We start from the raw sequence: 20,978 nt of genomic DNA on the forward strand, positions 1-20,978 counted from the left end.
TTCAAAAAACTAATCTAATCTAATCACAACCCAAATCTGTCTTGCATCCTTCTCCTCCGGTGCCAGCATCAGGAACCCAGGAAGGATCGGGGGCGGGGAGAAGGAAGAAGCTGGGAACTAGCAAGGACTAAACTGTTGTTGCGGCGGTCTGGTGTCGGGCTGCACCACGGAGAAGAGAGCGGACGTCCAGAGCAAAGGGGTACACAAATCTTTATTATAGGATGGGGTGGGGGAGGTTTGGTTCAGACCACGTGGAGCCAGCCGGCAATGGCCGACCACGGGGGGAGAGCAAGGAGCGAGACCTCAGAGAGGGAGAGCCGAGAGCCCAGAGAGAGAGAGGGGAGGGGTGAGGGAAGGGGAGCTAGAGAAAGATACCTGCAGTACTGCTTCACTAGTTGTGAAGCTTCCTCCCTGCAGGTAGGGACCGGGGACTTGAACCCTGGTCCTTGTGCATGGTTAGATGCACTCTACTAGGTGCACCACCAGCTGGCCCCGCTGGTAACATTTTTGCCAGGAACAGGAAGCCAGTCCATCACAAGCCAAGATTTCCACGATGTTACCCGTGCCACTTACCTCACCCACGAGCCCTGAAGTCACCACAGCCTCTTAATTTGGTCCTTCGTCCCTGAACCTAGCACTCTGAGGTCACCCAGAAGTGGCCCCGCACCTTCTGCAGAGATCTGCAGTAGACACAGGCCTTTCCCTGCTATCCTGAGCTTAAGTCAGTCAAGTATTGGGCAACAGCTACGCCAAAGCCAAGGTCCAGCTCTGTGCCACACAGCAAGGGACTGGATGGCCATCGTGCTGTAATATGTCCCGGACCCAACTCAACTGTCCATCAGGCCTGATCTGTTGGCAGCCTTGGGCTCTGGTCCTAGGAGTTGCGGGCTCAACGAGAGAGGTGCTTTCCGTGGCCTTTTTGGCTGCTCCTGTGTTGCTCTGGGCCGGGTCCCACTGCAGTTACGATCTCGTCCTTTGTACAGGCCCATCCAGGCCAGGCAGTCGCTGAGAATTCTTGTTCTATACGTGGAGGGAGGGCTTTGGGGAGGAAGCGGTGTGGTAGGGAGCTTTCGACTGCAGGCACCATGGGAAAGGGCACAGTTCTCTTTGCGAGGAAGCGGGTCTGGATGTCCTGGCGCGGCAGCTCCACCCCGCTCGTTCGCTCAGCTGTCTCCTCCAAGGTTCACTCGCCAGTGTTCACTGCCTTCCTTCGAGCAGGCCCGCTGCTAACCGACCCGACTGTCCTCACTGCTCGCTCCCACGACTCCACTGGGGAACGTGGCTGGACCAGCCCACGCATGGGTGCATAGGGAAGCTCCACCTGGGTCTAGGTTCTCAGGTTCCCCATCATCCTCATTCCAAAGGTTTCTTGAAATAAGGGTGGACTGCTGAGGGGAGCTAACACAGTGGCTGTGTGCCATCCTGATGCCTCAGAGCTCCGAGGTTCAACCCCTGGCACTGCCTTAAGCCAGAACTAGTCTTATTAAAAGTAACTGGGCGGTGAGGGGAGGCAGTAACGCAGCGGGTTGCATGCAGATGGCGCAAAGCACAAGGACCGACATAAGGATCCCGGTTTGAGCCCCCGGCTCCCCCCCTGCGAAGGGGATCGCTTCACAAGTGGTGAAGCAGGTGTGCAGGTGTCTACCTCCCTCTTGACTTCTATAAAAAAAACACAACTTCCATCCCTGAGGCTTTGCAGTCCCAGATATAATCCCCAGCATCACTATAGCCACAGCTGAATAGCTTGGGGGGGGGCAGGTGATGGTACAACCAGGTGTCTGAACGCACATGTGACTATGTGCAAGGACCCAGGTTCAAGCCCCTGATCCCCCGCCTACAGAGAGGAAATTTCACAAGTGGTGAGGCAGTGCTGCAACTATTTTTTCTTCTTTCTTTCGTTCTTTTGTTCTTTCACCAAAGAGCATATGGTGGTATGGGGGACTGAACCTGGGACTTTGGAGCCTCAGGCATGAGAGTCTCTGTGCATATAATTATTCTATCTACCCCTGCCCTCTTATTTCTTCTTACTATTATTATTTTGCCTTCAGGGTTATTGCTGGGGATGGTGCCTTGCTACAAATCCACTGCTCGTGGAGGCTATCTTTTTTTCCCATTGTTGTTGCTGCTGTTGTTGGATAGGACAGAGAGAAATGGAGAGAGGAGGGAAAGACAGGGGAAGAAAGACACTTGCAGCCCAGTTTCACCACTTGTGAACCCCCCCCCCCCCCCGCAGGTGGGGAGCCAGGAGCTCAAACCAGGATCCTTGCACTGGTCCTTGTGCTTTGCACCATGTGCACTAAACCTGGTGAGCTATCGCCAGGTCCCCAGCAATCCTGGCATAATCTCAGCACCACTTGTGAAACAACTAACCTGCAGGTGACAAGCTGGGGGGTCGAATCAGGATCCTTGTACAGGTCCTTGCACTTTGTACCATGTGCCAAACCCCACAAAGTATATTTTTATGTTCCCCTTTATATTTTTTTATATTTATTTTCCCTTTTGTTGCCCTTGTTGTCTTTTTATTGTTGCAGTTATTGTTATTGATGTCGTTGTTGTTGGATAGGACAGAGAAATGGAGAGAGAAGGGGAAGACAGAGGGAGAGAAAGACAGACACCTGCAGACCTGCTTCACTGCCTGTGAAGCGACTCCCCTGCATGTGGGGAGCCAGGGTCTCGAACCGGGATCCTGATAGAGATGACTGGTAACAATTGAAAGCGTTTGCCCTTCTTCCGTAGCCAGTCAACAGCGTCAGGTTGAGCCTGATGTAAAGTTTCGAGACCTCCTTTGAATCTGGAGAGGTGGCAGTCGTTGACTATGTGGGTCATAGTCTGTCTGGAGCCGCAGGGGCAGTTCGGGTCGTCTCTGGCTCCCCAGCGATGGAACATAGTGGCGCACGGGCCATGGCCTGTTCGATAGCGATTGAGGAGGGCCCAGTCATAACGTGCTAGGTCAAAGCCGGGTTGACGCCTGCAGGGGTCTGTGATGAGGTGTTTGTTCTTTACCTCGGCTGACTGCCAACTCTGTTTCCAAGAGTCTGGAACAGAGAAGTTCAGTGTAGGCGTAGGGGACCAGATTGGGTGACGAGACGTCAAGCGTTGGACAGGGTGGGCGAAGATATCCGCGTAGATTGGCAGGTCCGGTCGAGCGTAGACGTGGGAAATGAACTTAGATGATGCCGCCTCCCGACGAATATCTGGCGGGGCAGCCATGGAACCGGGGTGGAACGGATGGTTCCAGAAACGATCCTCATGGAGGAATATAATTTGGAATCGACCAAGTGGACATGGGGGCTACGGAACCATCCTGGGGCACAGTATTCTGCAGTGGAATAGCATAATGCCAGAGAGGATGATCGCAGTGTGGAAGCGCTCGCGCCCCATTTATTATACCTCAGGAGAGGGGTTTGAGCCCTGGTACCTCGTGTTATCCATGCATGGCACTAGGGGAAGCTTTATTATTATTATTATTACTATTATTACTTTTTAAAATTTCCTTGTTGCCATTATTATTTTTTTGTTGTAGGGTTTTTTTTTTTTTTTTTGCCTCCAGGGTTATTGCTGGGGCTTGGTGCCTGCACTATGAATCCACTGCTCCTGGAGGCTGTTCCCCCCCACCCCCCGCTTTGTTGCCCTTGTTGTTACCCTTGTTGTTGTCATTATTATTGTTGTTATTGCTGTTGTTGTCGTTGGCTAGGACAAGCGAAATGGAGAGAGGAGAAGACAGAGAGGGAGAGAGAAAGACAGACATCTGCAGACCTGCTTCATCGCCTGTGAAGCGACTCCCCTGCAGGTGGGGAGCCGGGCGTTCGAACCCGAATCCTTCCTGGGGTCCTTGCCCTTTGCGCCATGTGAGCTTAACACGCTGTGCTACCGCCCGACCCCCTGTTGTTGTAGTTATTATTATTGTTGTTATTGATGTCGTCCTTGTTGGATGGGACAGAGAGAAATGGAAAAAGGAGGGGAAGACAGAGAGGGGGAGAGAAAGACAGACACCTGCAGACCTGCTTCACCGCCTGTGAAGCGACTCCCCTGCAGGTGGGGAGCCGGGAGACTAGAGCCGGGATCCTTACGCTGGTCCTTGCGCTTTGTGCCATGTGCGTTTAACCTGCTGAGGTACCGCCCAGCTCCCTCTTCATTTCTCTCTTTCTCTCTCTATTTTTCTTTCAAGATTTCACTTATTCATGAGAAATGATAGGAGAGAGAGAAAGAACCAGACATCACTCTGGTACATGGCTGCCAGGGATTGAACTCAGGACCTCATGCTTGAGAGTCCAAAGCCTTATCTACTGTGCCACCTCCTGGACCACCTTTCCTTCTGTTTTTAGAGATTCGTTTATCTTGGTTAAGCACACATATTACAGTGCTCAAGGATGCAGGTTCAAGCCCCCGGCTCCCCACCTGCAGGGGAGTCGCTTCCCAGGCGGTGCAGCAGGTCTGCAGGTGTCTGTCTTTCTCTCCCCCTCTCTGTCTTCCCCTCCTCTCTCCATTTCTCTCTGTCCTATCCAACAACAACATCAATAATAACAACAATAAAACAAGGGCAACAAGTGGAAATGAATAAATATTAAAAAAAATAAAAAAGAACAAGGACAGCAAAAGGGAAAATAAATGTTAAAAAGCGAGATAAATAAAATAATTCATTCATATGTGTATGAAAGCGAAAAGGAAGAGAAAAGGGAGTGGAGGGGCGAGAAAACGGAGAAGGAGAAGGGGGGAGGGAGAGCCGCAGCTGCAGAACTCGAGCTTATTTATACCCCAGAGCTTCATCCACGGCGCCACCTCCTGGGCGTGGGCATCAGTAAAAATGCTTTTGATTTATTTTTATTATTCAATGTATAGAGACAGAAACTGAGTAGGGCAAAGAGACTTGCAGCAGTGCTTCAGTTTTTTTTTTTTTTTAAATCTTTCAAATACAATCTTAAAACTTTATTTTATTGGATAGAACCGAGAGAAATTGAGAAAGAAGGGGAAGGTGGAAAGGGAGAGAGAGAGACACCTGCGGCTCCGCTCCACCACCCATGAAGCCCCCTCTCCGCCGCCCGCCCCCGCCCGGCAACTGGAGGCCGAGGGCGGAATTCGGGTTGGGGTCCGGGTTCGGCTTTCGGGACCTCATGCATTGCCCCGCCCACCGCCTCTGCGCGGATGGAGCAGGGGAGCAGGGAACCCCGACTCCCGTGGGTGCCTCCTCCGCTGCAGGCTCCAACCACCGAGCGGAGCGCGCAGGCTCGGGCTCTGCACTGCGGGCGCGGCGCTGGCGCGGCGGGCGGGTGGGAGAAGCGGGGTGGGTGCGGGGTGGGTGCGGGTGCCACGCCGCAGGCGGAGACCTCGGAGCGGCAGCCCCACCCGCGGCCGCCAGGGGGCGCTGCGGCCCGTGCGTGGGAGGCGCGCCGGCGAGGCGGGGCGGGGCCGCGGTGGCGCGCATGCGCGGCGCGTCACGGGGCGGGGCGAGTGCGGCGGCGCTCCCGGCCTGGCTCCGGCTCCCGCAGCCCCGCGCCCGGCCGCGGCTCCCCGGCCCCATGTACCGCGCGCTGTACGCCTTCCGCTCGGCCGAGCCCAATGCGCTGGGGTTCGCGGCGGGCGAGACGTTCCTGGTGCTGGAGCGCAGCAGCGCGCACTGGTGGCTGGCGGCGCGGACGCGCAGCGGCGAGACGGGCTACGTGCCGCCCGCCTACCTGCACCGCCTGCAGGTGAGTGGCCGCCGGCCCGGACCCCGACCCCGACCCCGGGGCCTCCGCCACGTCCGCGGCGGCCTCCTGCCCCCAGCCCCCGGCTCGCACCCCGCACGCACCCCGCACGCACCCCGCACCGCGCTCAGACCTGCCTCGCCTCTCGGACCCAGGCCCGGGCACCCGCTGTCTGATCAGCCCCGCAGCCCGCAGCCCGCACCCCGGCCGCAGCCGGAGACCCCGGCCCCCCACTTGCTCCCTGCACCCACGGGCGCCCCGGTGCCCAGACGACGCCCGGCCCCGGCCGGGTCCTGCTGGCCCTGCGCGGCCCGTAGCCGGTGGGTGGAGCCCGCGCTGCCGCTCCGCTCCGCTCGCCCCTCTCTGCCCGCAGCCTCGGTTCTCGGGAGGTCCCGGAGGGAGCCCCTTCCTCCATCGGAAGGAAGTCAGACCTCGCGTGACACCCCCGTCCCCGCCTCCGGCGCCTTTCCTTGCAGCCCAGCCCGCAGTTCCCTTTCTGTTTCTGCAACCATAGCCCAGCCCCCTGGCCTGCCCCGACCGAGGGGAGACGACGGGCCACAGCCTGACACCCGGCTCCGACCTAGTCGGGGCCTTGAGGACGCAGCCGGTCCCACGCATCTCCGGACAGGAGACAGACAGCAGGGCGGAGGCGGACATGTCACCTGTCACGCGGGAGGGGAGGGGCCCCCGGCCCGGCCTGACCCCACCTGGGGTGCCTGGGGGGAGGTGGGTGGGGAGCGCGGGAGCCCCGGGGGCTGCTGCCTGTTCGCCCTGGCTTCTGGGGTGGGGGTGTTGAGGCCGCCGAGGAGACCCCTCCCCTGCGGGCCGAGGGACCCTAGGCACTTGGCAGGGCAGAGAGGCCCCGGACTCCCCGTCTCTGCCGTGCTTTCTGTCTCCTGGTGTCACGGTCACTCTGCACATGTGTGCTTGTCTCTGCCTTCCTGGGCTCTCACCCCTTCCTTGCCTGTCTCTGACTTTTAATTTCCTCCTGCCTGCCTCCCTCTGCCTGTTCTCCCCCACTCCCCCAGCCCATCTTACTTTTTATCAGTCTGTGAGTCTTTCTCCTTTTTTTTTTTTTTTTAATATTTATTTTTATTCCCTTTTGTTGCCCTTGTTGTTTTATTGTTGTAGTTATTATTGTTGTTGTCGTTGTTGGATAGGACAGAGAGAAATGGAGAGAGGAGGGGAAGACAGAGAGGGGGAGAGAAAGACAGACACCTGCAGACCTGCTTCACCGCTTGTGAAGCGACTCTGCTGTAGGTGGGGAGCCGGGGTTTGAACCGGGATCCTTATGCCGGTCCTTGTGCTTTGCGCCACCTGCGCTTAACCCGCTGCGCTACAGCCCGACTCGCGAGTCTTTCTCCTTTTATCCCCGTTTCTATCCTCTGCCTCTCAGCCCTCTGGCACTTCTACACTGCCTGGAGGGCTCTGCTGACCTCTGTGTCCATCTGTCTGAACCCATCAGGGAAACATCTCAAATCTGTTTTTTGTTTTTTAAGATTTTTTACTTATTTATGAGAAAGACAGGACAGAGAGAAAGAACCAGACATCCCTCTGGTACATGTGCTGTCAGAGATTGAACCTGGGACCTCATGCTTGAGAATCCAATGCTTTATCCATTGCGCCACCTCCTGGATCACTCAGATCTGTTTTGATGTGATGTCACCTCACTTCCGAGGCGGCATTGTAGCCAAATGGACCATGTGTGCCCGTGATGGGAGGAGTGGGGGCGGCCGGTCCCACAGCTGCTGCCCGTGCCCCCCCCCACACACACACACACCAGGCTGTCTGGGAAAATTGGACCCCTGAGTTGCAGGGGTGGCAACACAGTCTAGCGCAGGCCCCTCTCACGTCATCCCTTTCCTGTAGAAACAGAACTGTTGCTTCCTAGGGCAGATTCCTGGAGCAGCGTGGGGAAGGTGGGTTGGTCAACCAGGTTAGAGAGAGGAGAGCCCCCTGGCTCAGCAGGGGATGGGGAGGACAGGCCTGCCCTGAAGCGTGACCTTGACTTTGTGCTGGATCGGCGAGGTGCACAGTGAAGCGGTGAGGCTTCCACACAGGAGAGGCTCTCTGCCTGCTGTCTCAGCCTGGGCTCTGAGCCAGGCCAACACGAGGTGTGTGTCTGGCCACAGCTGGCGGCTACTGGGCTGTGGGTTCGATCAAGGCCTCATTGGCATCAGATCCTGAATGGGCCCCTGAAATGGAAAGTAACAATGTCCTCAGCTCCTTGAGTGACACAGATTGAGAATCCAATCCAGCTTTCTGTCTGCAGAGCTGGCACTCACTTTCCGCTCTAGTGGCTCTCTCTGCCCTGGTTTCATCCTGGACGGAGGGAGGGAGCACCCTTACTTTGTCACTGAGTCTCAGTACCCCTTCCCTCCCCCCAGGGCCTGGAGCAAGATGTCCTCCAAGCCATTGATCGGGCCATCGAGGCCGTACACAACGCAGCCATGCGGGATGGTGGCAAGTATAGCCTGGAGCAGCGCGGAGTCCTCCAGTGAGTGGGGCTGGGCTGGGGCTGCTCCCTGGGGAGGACAGGGGACACTCGGGGGAGGGTGGGGCAGCACGCGGAGCGCCAGGGAGCCGGGAGGGCTGTGGAGGTCAGGGGACTACAGGAGCTGGGAGGCCCCCTCAGCCTCTCTTGCCCCCTTAGGAAGCTAATCCACCACCGGAAGGAAACCTTGTCCCGCAGAGGCCCCTGTATTTCCAGCCCTTCGTCCATGACCTCGTCCACCAGTGACCACCATCTGGATGCTGCTGCCGCAGCTAGGCAGCCCAACGGGGTGTGTCGGACTGGGTTCGAGAGGCAGCACAGCCTGCCCAGTTCTGAGTATCTGGGGGCAGATGGAGGCCTCTACCAGGTACATGGTGAGGGCGTCCTGGGAGATGAGCGAGGCTCAGAGGGTCCATGGGGGTCAGCGAGACAGCCCTGAGCCACGGCCCCGCCTTGCCAAGAGCTCAGGGCCCTCGCCAGGCTGGCTCGCTGAGTGGCAGCTGGTGCTCTCAGACCCCACTGTGTCCCCCCAGATTCCACCACAGCCTCGCCGAGCGGCACCTGCCACGCCACCCCCGCCGGTGAAGCGCCGAGACCGCGAGGCCCTGGTGGCCTCAGGAAGTGGTGAGAAGCTGGGGTGAGGGAAATGGGGGAACAGCCTGTGCTTGGAATGTTTGCTTTGCTGGTTTCAGGGAAATGGGACTCCAAGCTTGGGGGTGGGGTGGGGCAGAGCACATGTCGGGGCCACTGGGGCTCCACACTTGGTTGGTTGGGAGGGTCTCACTGAACTCCTGGGTCCAGTCTGAGGGGGGCTCTGCACTTGGAGCGAGTGGGGCCCCTGGGGGACTGGCTCAGCCCAGCATCCACTCTGCCCACAGGCGGCCGCAACACCACGCCCTCTGGGGGCAGCTCTGTGTCCGGCTCCTCTGTCAGCAGCACCTCTCTTGACACGCTCTATTCCGGCTCCGGCTCATCAGAGCCAGGACCCAGCTGCTCGCCCACGCCCCCACCCGTGCCCCGTCGAGGCGCCCAGACCACTGTGTCCCAAGCTCAGCCCCCTCCCTCCAAGACGCCAGTCCCCGAACCCCCTGTGGAGGAGGCGGCAATAGATGCCGCCTCAGGCCCTGAGGAGCCGGAGGCCCTCGGTGCGCTGAGCCTGGGGCCCGAAGAGAAGGCAGCGCCCGAGGCGGCCGTGCCCAAGACCATCGGGGCAGAGCTGATGGAGCTCGTGCGGAGAAACACTGGCCTGAGCCACGAGTTGTGCCGGGTGGCCATTGGCGTTGTGGTGGGCCACATCCAGGCCTCTGTGCCGGCCAGCTCACCCGTCATGGAGCAGGTCCTTCTCTCACTGGTGGAGGGCAAGGTGAGGGCGGGCGGCGGGGCCCTCCCCATCCGTGGGCCACTGCCACCCCTCTGTCCGCCCCTTGCACCTGTCTCCCGCCTTTACCTGGCAGGTGTCTGTCGAGCTTAAGCTTCCGTCCTCTGTTGTGCTGGGTACTGGGGGGCATTTGAACCGTCTGCTGCAGGAGGCAGGACAGAAGAGCATCCCAGGGGAGGCTCACCTCACCAGGGCCTTGGCAGGACTAGGCTTGCCTGACAGCTCACTGGAACAAGACCAGCCTGGCTGCGAGTGAGGGGTGTGTAGCATGGGAGCAGGGACTCCACACGTGGGTGGCCAAGACTGCCGCCCTGCTGCAGGAAGAAGTGGGTGCAGGGCACGAGTGAGGCCAGGGCCTTGCTCGCCTCGTTCTTGCGAGGCCTGAACGCTGACTCTGATGTGAGGGAGGTTGCGCGGCCATCACGGGGCAGGGGCCCTTTGTCAGGATGCAGGGTAGGCAGGCAAGCAGGGTAGGAGAACGAGCCCGGTCCGCACGGAGGGCTCCCTCTGTAGGGCTCTGTGTTGCCTGCAGCTCCGGTGTGGGTGGAGGAGCCGTGCCCCTGCTGGGCAAGGTGAGCGCTGCCTGGCTGGTGGGCTTGAGGGCAGCAGGTACGGTGGGCAGGTGGACTGGAGGGCGGAGCCTCAGTCCCATCAGACAGTGGTGGAGGCCACATCTGCTCATGGTGGGTGTCTGCCCAGGTTTGGATGAGAGGCAAGTTGTTACAGACTTCTCCGAAGGTGTGTCTCACGTGGCCAGCTGGCTGAGCAGGTTAGCCAAGCCCTGGAGACGGCTGGAGAACTGGGCTGGTGTCTTCTGTGGGAGCTTGAGGAGAAGACTGAGGCAGGGTTCCTTCACAGGTCACTGACTTAGGGGGAAGTGAGGGCCCCTTGCCTGACACTGACTGACCTGCTGGGTCCCCGGTCTCGCAGAGGGTGGCACTGAGCCATTCTCCGTCCCTTCCTTCCCCAGGACCTGAGCACTGCTCTGCCCTCAGGGCAGGTCTGCCATGATCAGCAGCGGCTGGAGGTGATCTTTGCAGACCTGGCTCGGCGGAAGGACGACGCCCAGCAGCGCAGCTGGGCCCTGTATGAAGATGAGGGCGTCATCCGCTGCTACCTGCAGGAGCTGCTGCATATCCTGGTGTGTGTGGGGGGAACTGCCCTCCAGTCCACCCTGCCGAGCGGCAGCTCTCTCCTGCACCCTCCCTCACCGGGACTCAGTCTCCTGCGGACGCTGAGCTCGCAGTGACAGCATGACACACAGTGACTCTGGCTCTCTCCTCTCCCCAGACTGATGCAGACCCTGAAGTCTGCAAGAAGATGTGCAAGAGAAATGAATTCGAGTCCGTCCTGGCCTTGGTGGCCTATTACCAGATGGTGTGTGAGAACGAGAATGGGGAGGGCATGGAGGCACCTGGGTTGAGGCGGGCTTCTGGGCACTGGGCTCACGGGGTTGGTTCCCTGCCAGGAGCACCGGGGGTCCCTGCGGCTGCTACTGCTCAAGTGCTTCGGTGCCATGTGCAGCCTGGATGCCGCCATCATCTCCACGCTGGTGTCGTCTGTGCTGCCTGTGGAGCTGGCACGCGACATGCAGACAGACACTCAGGGTGAGGCGAGAGCGAGCTTCCTGGGACTCGATTGTGGGGATTCCTGCTGCGCCCAGGGGCCCTGACTGCCTGCCCCGCTCCCACAGACCACCAGAAGCTCTGCTACTCTGCCCTCATCCTGGCCATGGTCTTCTCCATGGGGGAGGCGGTACCCTACGCGCACTACGGTAAGAGCTTGGGCACCGTCCGAGGACTGCAGGGCGCCCTGGTCAGCTGGTGCTGGGACCCAGGGCCCATAGAAACCCAGCTGCCTCTCTCCCAGAGCACCTAGGCACCCCCTTCGCCCAGTTCCTGCTGAGCATTGTCGAGGACGGGCTGCCCTCGGACACCACGGAGCAGCTGCCAGATCTCTGTGTGAATCTGCTTCTGGCTGTCAACTTGCACCTGCCAGGTAGTTACTTTTAGGGGGGGGCAGGGGAGAGCAACTCCTTTTTATTTTGTTGGATAGAGACAGAAATTGAGAGGGGAAGGGGATACAGAAAGGGAGAGATACCTGCAGCACTTGCTTCACTGCTTATGAAGCTCCCTCTGAGGGGAGAATGAAAGGCTTGCCACGGGGTCCTTGTGCGTGGCGGCATGTGCGCTTAGCCAGGTGCACCATCACCCAGCCCCTCCCTGTCTGAGACTGAGGTTCCAGTTCAGTTTCCAGCACCACTAGGAGCCAGAGCTGAGCACTCCTCTGGTAAATAAATGAAAGAAAGAACAGGGAAATCTGCCTGCCTCCAAGAGATGGCGCAGTGGTTGGAGAGCCTGAGTCCAGGTTTGACCCCCAGCATCATGTGATGTAGACAGATGCACTTTTTCTCTTTTCTGTCTCCAGGGTAATTCCTGGGCTCAGTGCCTGCACTAGGAATCCACCGCTCCCGGAGGCCATTTTTCCCTTTTGTTGCCTTTGTTGTTCATCTTTGCTGTGGTTGAATTGTTGTTGTCATTGTTGTTGGATAGGGCAGAGAGAAATGGAGACAGGAAGGGAAGACAGAGAGGGGGAGAGAAAGACAGACACCTGCAGACCTGCTTCACTGCCTGTGAAGTGACTCCCCTGCAGGTGGGGAGCCGGGGCCTTGAACCGGGATCCTTATGCTTTGTGCCACGTGCGCTTAACCCACTGTGCTACTGCCCAACTCCCTACCGCCCGGCCCTCCTTTTTATCTTTTTTTGTCGGTCTTACTGGTGCGTCAATGCTCTGCGCCAACTTTTTGAGACAGAGAGAGAGGAGGGAATGCCATCACGGCACCAAACTCGAACCAGGGATGAACACGCAGCAAAGCAGGTCCGCTCTCCACATGAGCTATTTTGCTGGCCCAACGTTTCCTTCCTTTGGGCCCCGGGAGAGAGCGTGCTCAGCGGGCAGAGCGCACACCTTACCCAGGCCTGAACCTCTGCTCCTGTTCACTCCTTTTTAGTCCCTGACCAAAACGTCATCATGGCTGCTCTGAGCAAACATGCCAACGTCAAGATCTTCTCTGAGAAGCTGCTGCTGCTCCTGAACAGAGGGGGTGAGGACCCCCCAGAATCTGGGTGGTGCCACTCTGCCCTCCCCGCGCCTCCAGGACCTCCTTAGCTCCCGGGTGATGTTGGGACCGGCACGAGGCATCCCTGACCCCGTCCCCTGCCTCCAGATGACCCCGTGCGCATCTTCAAGCATGAGCCACAGCCGCCACACTCCATCCTCAAGTTTCTGCAGGATGTGTTTGCCAGCCCTACCACAGCCGGCATCTTCTACCAGACGGACATGATGGCGCTCATCGACATCACCGTGCGGCAGATCGCGGACCTGTCCCCCGGAGACAAGGTGGCTGCAGCGGCGAGGGGGGCTGTGCAGAAACGGAGGCAAAACGGGGCGGGGGGACGCGTGAGATTGCCTCTGGAGGGAGACGGGGGCCGGACGCTGCTGGGGCCAGGTAAGTGCGGGAGAGGGTAGGCGGGTGCGCCAAGCCCCAGAGGAGAGCCAAGAGGTGACCTGGAGGTGGGGGGTGTGGAGAAAGCTGAAGGAGGGCGGGGAGCAGGGAGAGAGGAGCTGGTGATCTCTGTGACTGACCTCAGTCAGTGTGAGAGCATGTTGGAAGCAGCTGTAGCCAGGGCAGCCCAGGTGGCATAGAGGGGTGGGGAGACACATGCACAGCGTGACAGGATGTCAGCACGGCTTGCTGTTGGCTTTGTCCTGAGCATGAAGTGTTGATTGCTGAGGTGGAGGTGGGAGGCGTTTTTTATCTTTATTGATTGAATAGAGACCGCCAGAAATCAAGAGGGAAGGGTGGTGGAGAGGAGGGGAGAGAGAAACCGCTGTAACACTGTTTCACCATTTGCAAAGCTTTCCCTCTGCAGGAGGGAACTGGGGGTTTGAACCCGGATCCTTACGCATGGTGACGTGCTCCCAACCAGGTGCGCCACCCCCCCACACACACACACATCTTTTTAATGTTTTAACCAGATCACTGCTCATTTCTGGCGTATGGTGCTGCTGAGGTTGGACCTGGGTCTTCTGGTGCTCCGGGCTTGAAAGTCTGTTGTGTAAACCACTGTGCTGTCTCCTTGGCCCTAGGGAAGAACTTTTTGGAGAACGTAGACAAGCCAGGATTGAGACTTGGGAAACATCTAGAGACAGGACATCAGAGAGACAGTGGAGTGGGAGTCGGGATGAGAGATGGGGGAGTTGTCTGTGCAAGGGTGTGACACTGTCTGTGACAGTGCAGTCACCCCGGTGGATGGACGGACGGACCGACGGGCGGACGGATCAGGATGGTCTGACCTTAGCCTGGGGCATGATAGTGGTAAGTGGAGTGTGGGGCGGGGGACCCAGATAGAGAAGCCACAAGATCAGGAGCCTGGAGCCATGCACCCGGAGAAGGAGGGAGATGGGCTGTCTCGAGCTGAAGGGGAGACAGACAAGTCCATGAGTCAACTGCTGGACTTGCCAAGCAGAAGTCGGTGAGGTCAGTAGGTGCAAGGGCAGAGTCTACATGGAAATCTTAGGAGGAATCAATGTTGGAGGGAGTAGAAATGAGACGGCAGGGGGTCGGGCGGTAGGGCAGCGGGTTAAGCGCAGGTGGCACAAAGCGTAATGACTGGCGTAAAGTTCCAGGTTCGAGCCCTGGATCCCCACATTTACATAAAGCACTCCCTCCACACTTGCAAGGGAGTCGCTTCGCAGGCGGTGAAGCACGTCTGCAGGTGTCTGTCTTTCTCTCCCCCTCTCTGTCTTCCCCTCCTCTCTCCATTTCTCTCTGTCCTATCCAACAATGGCAACAACAATGATAACTAACAAGGGCAACAAAAAGGGAATAAATAAAGAAAGAAATATTTTTTAAAAAACCTCATAAATGGGGGTAGGGATAGACAGCATAATGGTTATGCAAAGAGATTCTCATGCCTGAGGCTCCATAGTCCCAGGTTCAGTCCCCTGCACCACAATAAGCCAGAGATGAACAGTGCTCTGATAAAAAACTGGGAGTTGGGCAGTAGCTCAGCGGGTTAACCACAGGTGGCACAAAGCACAAGGACCGGCGTAAGGATCCTGGTTTGAACCCCCGACCCCCCACCTGCAGGGGAGTCACTTCACAGGCGGTAAAGCAGGTCTGCAGGTGTCTGTCTTTCGCCCTCTCTGTCTTCCCCTCCTCTCTCCACTTCTCTTTGTCCTATTCAACAATGATATCAATAACTACAACAGTAAAACAACAAAAGCAACAAAAGGGAATAAATTAATTAAAATTAAAAAAAATTCATAAATGGAGTTAGCCCTTGTGAATTGTTACGTGAAGGAAGTAGGTAAATATGGGATCACTGGAGGGAGATAAGGGGCCAGGGAAAGAGTTTGAAAGGGGGCTACTTGAGTGTTTCTCTGAGCCAGAGGGAGTGATCCATTAAGCCACCTGCAGGGGGAAGCTTCGCGAGTGGTAAAGCAGGGCTTTAGGTGTCTCTCTGTTTCTCTCCCTGTCACCCCCTTCCCTCTCGATTTCTGGTTGTCTCTACCCAATAAATAAATTTAATTAATTAAGATAATTTTTAAAAATTAAAAAGACCCCCACAGCACTGTGTTACTCCCCATGAAGCTCCCCCTACAGGTGGGGTTGGGAGGTTGGCCCCGTCCTTGTGCTCTGTCACGTGTGCGCTCAACCAGGTGCGCCCTGCCTGGTCCCAGCAGTGGGGAGAGCAAACACGGTGGAGAAATGTGGTGGAATCCCCGTTTTCTGTTTGAGGTTAGTGATACAGGACGGAATTCCCTAGTTGTGTACTGTGTGGGCACTCAATGGATTTGCAGGTACTTTGATCTGATCACGTTAAGATAGATTATCTAAAGGTTTGGGGAGGGAGTCAGGCGGTGGCGCAGCGGGTTAAGTGCGGGTGACAGCAAAGTGCAAGGACCAGCGTAAGAATCCCAGTTCAAGCCCCCGGCTCCCCACCTGCAGGGGAGTCACTTCACAGGCGGTGAAGCAGGTCTGCAGTTGTCTGTCTTTCTCTCCCCTCTCTGTCTTCCCCTCCTCTCTCCATTTTTCTCTGTCCTATCCAACAACAATGACATCAACAACAGTAATAAAACAACAAGGGCAACAAAAGGGAATAAATATTAAAAAAAAAAAAAAAGATTTTGGGAACTGGGGAGACAGCATAATGGCTGTGTAAAAACACTTTTTTTTTTCTTTTTTGGTTCTTTCAGTTTATTGTCTGAAGGAGTTACACTAGTCCAAGTTGAAAGCAGACCCCAAATGTTACATTATACAAGTAGTGAGGTTTTTGAACTTGTGACAAGGGAGAGAAGGGACATTCTACTCATTGCAAGGAAATCCTCACTTAAGCTTCAGTGAGCCAAAAGCACTTAAAACCCATGAACCTTCTGGCCGTCCTTAGCCAGTCCCATCCCGACAAGGAACTGCCGTGTTCTTGCGCTGGTCCCTGTAGCTGAATTTCTTCTCCATGTTCTGGATGCTCAGTTACAGTACCATTGCGGGCAGATTTCTTCCTAAACACCTTCACTGTTTTCTTTGTGTGGTAATCATCAGCAATCCCTTAGGGAGTAGTAAGGGTCTTCCTGCCGTTTCTCTGTTGAATTGTTATATGGATATAATCCTCAGTGCCAGCAGGAAGCAGGTCATCAACACCCTTACGTGCATCAGCAAAGGGTCGAAAGAGTGGAGGTTGTGGATAGCGGATATATGATGCGATTCCTTTTCCTCCTCGGTGGAAATGGCTTGCGGAAGGCGAGGGGGCGGTGTACAGAGCGTCAGGAAGCAAGGGGGCTCAAGGAGGAGGCTGCTGAGTCCTCCGCGGTGGCTCAGTTACTGGGGCCGTAAAAACACTTTCTTTCATGGGGTGGTCTGGAGGTGGCGCAGTGATAAGGCTTTGGACTCTCAAGCATGAGGTCCTGAGTTTGATCCCTGACAGCACATGTGCCAGAGTGATGTCTGGTTCTTTCTCTCTCCTCCTGTCATTTCTCATTAATAAATAAGTAAAGGGCAGAGGTAGATAGCATAATGGTTATGCAAAGAGACTCTCATGCCTGAGGCTCCGAAGACCCAGGTTCAATCCCCTGCACCACCAGTACTCTGGTATTTAAAAAAAAAAAAAGTGAGGGAGTTGGGTGGTAGCACAGCGGGTGCGCAAGGACCGGCGTAAGGATCCCGGTTCAAGCCCCCTGCTCCCCACCTGCAGGGGAGTTGCTTCACAAGCAATGAAGCAGGTCTGCAGGTGTCTACCTTTCTCTCCCCCTCTCTGTCTTCCCCTTCTCTCTCCATTCCTCCTGTCGTATCCAACAATGATGACAACAATAATAACTACTACAATAAAAACTACAAGGGCAACCAAACGGGAATAAATAAATACATAATTACATTTTTTAAAAAAGTGAAAATAGGGAGTCGGGCAGTAGTGCAGTGGGTTAAGTGCACGTGGTGCCAAGCGCAAGGACCGGCGTAAGGATCTTGGTTCGAGGCCCCGGCTCCCCACCTGCAGGGGAGTCACTTCACAGGCGGTGAAGCAGGTCTGCAGGTGTCTGTCTTTCTCTCCCCCTCTCTGTCTTCCCCTCCTCTCTCCATTTCTCTCTGTCCTGTCCAACAACAATGACAACAATAAAACAACAAGGGCAACAAAAGGGAATAAAAAAAATTTTAAAAAGTGAAAATAAAATCTTTAAAAAAAAAGACACTTTCATGGAGAGTTGGGCGGTAGTGCAGCGGGTTAAGAGCACGTAGCACAAAGTGCAAGGACTGGCGTAAGGACTCCGGTTCGAGCCCCGGCTCCCCACCTGCAGGGGAGTCACTTTACAAGCGGTGAAGCAGGTCTGCAGGTGTCTATCTTTCTCTCCCCCTCTCTGTCTTCTTCCCCTCCCCTCTCCATTTCTCTCTGTCTTTTCCAACAACAACAACAATAATAACTACAACAATAAAACAAGGGCAACAAACGGAATAAATAAATATTTTTAAATATCTTACAAAAAAAAAAACACAAACACTTTTATGCCTGAAACTCTGAGGTCCTAGGTTCAATCCCCAGCACCACCATAAACCAGAATAGAACACTGCTTTGGGTTTATTTTGCCTCTAGGGTTATCCCTAGGGCTCACTAGGTACCTGCACTATGAATCCGCTGCTCCTGTGGCCATTTTTTCCCCATTGTTGGTGTGCTGCTGCTGTTGTTGGATAGGATGGAGAAATGGAGAGAGGAGGGGATGACAGAGAGGGGGAGAGAAAGACAGACACCTGCAGACCTGCTTCACCGCCTGTGAAGCGACTCCCCTGCAGGTGGGGAGACGGGGGCTCAAACTGGGATCCTTATACCGGTCCTTGCGCTTCATACTATGTGTGCTTAACCCAGTGCTCCACTTCCTGGCCCCCAGTGCTCTGGTTTAAAAAAAAAAATGGCATTAATCCCTCTAATCAAAGGTAAAAAAGAAGAAGAAGAAGACAATGAGAGAGGGAAGACATTAACAGAGGTGTCCAACAGAGGAAGAGTGCTGGGATCTGGCCAGTGAGCTAGGGGTCTTGGCCAGGGCAGGGAGTCTCTCGAGTGTCAGCTTGGAGACTGTTGGAGCTGTTTGGGACAGAGTTGGGGCTGAGGTGGTAGGAGGTGGAGGAAGGGCACATGTGGAGGCCGCGATGGTCAGCTCTCATAGGTGGGCTGAGTTTGGAGACAGTGGTGAGAGGAATCAGGAACCTCCACCTTGACTGGGGTCTTGGATGAACAGTAGTATTCTTTTTTTATTATTATTCCCTTATGTTGCCCTTGTTGTTTTATTGTTGTTGATGTCATTGTTGGATAGGACAGAGAGAAATGGAGAGAGGAGAGGAAGACAGAGAGGGGGAGAGAAAGACAGACACCTGCAGACCTGCTTCACCGCCTGTGAAGCGACTCCCCTGCAGGTGGGGAGCCGGGGGGCTCGAACCGGGATCCTTACGCCGGTCCTTGCGCTTCATACTATGTGTGCTTAACCCAGTGCTCCACCTCCTGGCCGCTGTGCTACCGCCCGACCCCCGAGCAGTGGTATTCTCACAAGTAGAGACCATGTGAGACCTTCTGCTCTGGGGAGACGGGGACATCATGAGTGTGATGGCAGACGAGCTTGAGTCCCTTGAGATGTGCAAGAGGTGACAAGTGGGCAGTTGGACTCTGTCACTGGAGTTCCCTGGAAAGCTTTAGGTGAGAAGTACGAGTGTGAGTCACTGTTGGAAGCTGTGGCTGAGCAAGGTCTTCCCAGGGTGAGAGACAGAGAACCTGACATCAGCGGCTGGGAGCTCGGCTGCTTCTTGCCAGCTCTCAGCCGACACCCCCTGGGCCGGCTACTTGCTGGGACTCCTGGCTGTCCTGATTGATTCGCTCACTCGCTCACTCAACAGCACTCACAGGCTCCATATGGTCTGGGCGTTGGAGGCACGGCTGCCGCTGGTGGGCTGGTCTGCGGGGCTGCCTTGAGGTGGCAGTGATCTGTACTCTGGGGGCAACCACGATGTCGTCCGGGGTCCCTGAGCTCGCCTGCTCTCCCCACAGCTGCGCATGGAGTACCTCTCCCTGATGTATGCCGTCGTCAACTCCACACCCTACCTGCAGCACCGTCACCGAATAGCTGACCTGCAGGCCACGCTGCGCCGCATCCTCAACGAGGAGGAAGCCTCGCCCCAGTGTCAGATGGACCGCATGATCGTCCGCGAGATGTGCAAGGAGTTCCCCGTGCTGGGCGAGGCTCCCAGCTAGCGCCTCGCTTCTTTCCATCCCCACAGCCCTGGGCAGGGTGCAGGGGACCTGGACGCTTGGCCCCGGGAGTGTTGAGCACCGACAGTGTGAGGGGTGGAGGGTCCTGAGCCAGGCCCCCCACCGGAAGTAGAGCTAATGTGAGGGGCCAGGTGCAGGACTGGGACCATGCCGGGGCTGGCTTGGGGAATGCTGAGTGCAAGCCCCTCCACCTCCCAGTGGCTGCCTCTTCAGCATGCTCCACCCCCACTGTTCACACTCACTAGAGTCCTGCTGCTGCCCCAGCCTCGGCCGGAGCCCCCTACCCCACCTTGGCCTGGTTTGCACCCTGGGCCAGCAAGCCATGTCCTCGGGCGAGGGGAGGCACGTCTAGCCCAGCCCGCCCAGACCACTCGTCCTTTGCCTTAGCTTTGCAGTGAGTGCCGCCCGCTTGTGCTCTCCGCCCCCAGCGAGGGGGAGTTGCTGCCCCCGGCCCCTGCCCCCAGAGGCCTTGGCCAAGCGACTGCTTTGAAAGCAGACTCAGGAGCAGGCCATCCATCCTGGAGCCTCACAGAACGGGGTGGTGGCACTCGGAAAGCCAATGACAGAATCTATTTTCTCTGTAAAGACGTAGACTGAAAAGCCATGTGTATTTTCCTATGTGTCGCGACCTGCCTTTGGAAATAAATCATAGGCCTCCAGAAACAGCCTTCCGTACGATTCTGGTTTGTGGGGGTGCAGGTGCAGCAAGTCTGAGAACCTCATCACTTCCCGGCCCCTCAAGTCCCAAGAGGTAATGACTCCTGGAATGGGCCTGTCCCTCGAGGTCTCTTGTGCATTGGACCAAGAAAGAGCTCCGTCCTCCCCGACTCTTCCCACTTCTCCTCGGCCTTAGCCAGAGGTGAGGGATGCCCCTTCCGGCTGCAGTCACATCTTTTTTCTTGCCAGGAGCACCATCTTTCTCTCTGGAAACCCTGTTATCCTTCATAGCTGTTCTCAGGTGAAATGGGCCCCACCCCTAGGCCTGGTCTTTCTGAATGCGAAGGGCTTACCAGCTCCGACTGCCTTTGGCATCAGATAAGCAAAATACTCTCTCTTTGCAAACTCAGCAGAGATGTGGTAATAATAGCAATACGAAAGATAAATAAGCGGGGCGGGGGCGGGGGCAGGGGTAGATAGCATAATGGTTATGTAAAAGAGACTCTCATACTTGAGGCTCCAAAGTTCCAGGTTCAATTCCCTGCACCACCATAAGCCAGAGTTGAGCAGTGCTCTTCTTCTTCTAGCGTTTGCCCTTCTTCCGTAGCCAGTCAACAGCGTCAGGTTGAGCCTGATGTCAAGTTTCGAGACCTCCTTTGAATCTGGAGAGGTGGCAGTCGTTGACTATGTGGGTCATTGTCTGGAGCCGCAGGGGCAGTTCGGGTCGTCTCTGGCTCCCCAGCGATGGAACATAGCGGCGCACCAGCCATGGCCTGTTCGATAGCGATTGAGGAGGGCCCAATCATGACGTGCTAGGTCAAAGCCGGGTGGACGCTTGCAGGGGTCTGTGATGAGGTGTTTGTTCTTTACCTCAGCTGACTGCCAACTCTGTTTCCAAGAGTCTGGGACAGAGAAGTTCAGTGTAGGCGTAGGGGACCAGATTGGGTGACGAGACATCA

At 56.4% G+C, this 20,978-nt stretch overlaps 1 protein-coding gene and 1 pseudogene across 1 annotated transcript; one reads left to right on the top strand and one right to left on the bottom strand.

Moving 5' to 3' along the window:
- The first annotated feature begins 5,420 nt into the window (after positions 1-5,420).
- Positions 5,421-20,027, top strand: NCKIPSD (NCK interacting protein with SH3 domain). Its single transcript, XM_007533578.3, has 13 exons — positions 5,421-5,687; positions 8,072-8,181; positions 8,338-8,545; positions 8,712-8,802; positions 9,057-9,541; positions 10,527-10,697; positions 10,847-10,933; positions 11,025-11,163; positions 11,250-11,330; positions 11,426-11,554; positions 12,567-12,659; positions 12,783-12,955; positions 19,141-20,027. Exons 1-13 carry the CDS (start codon positions 5,421-5,423, stop codon positions 19,342-19,344), a joined length of 2,238 nt encoding a protein of 745 aa, XP_007533640.2. The 3' UTR covers positions 19,345-20,027.
- Positions 15,868-19,005, bottom strand: LOC103122975 (eukaryotic translation initiation factor 1-like; annotated as a pseudogene).
- Positions 20,028-20,978: the final 951 nt, after the last annotated feature.

Source organism: Erinaceus europaeus, chromosome 12, assembly GCF_950295315.1.
Source record: "Erinaceus europaeus chromosome 12, mEriEur2.1, whole genome shotgun sequence".
NCBI classification, from domain to species: Eukaryota; Metazoa; Chordata; class Mammalia; order Eulipotyphla; family Erinaceidae; genus Erinaceus; species Erinaceus europaeus.

Coding starts and splice junctions, on each gene's coding strand:
- NCKIPSD (XM_007533578.3), top strand. CDS start 5,421: ATGCGCGGCGCGTCACGGGGCGGGGCGAGTGCGGCGGCGCTCCCGGCC. Junction 9,542..10,526: donor TCTCACTGGTGGAGGGCAAG/GTGAGGGCGGGC, acceptor TTCCTTCCCCAG/GACCTGAGCACTGCTCTGCC. Junction 10,934..11,024: donor TGGTGGCCTATTACCAGATG/GTGTGTGAGAAC, acceptor GTTCCCTGCCAG/GAGCACCGGGGGTCCCTGCG.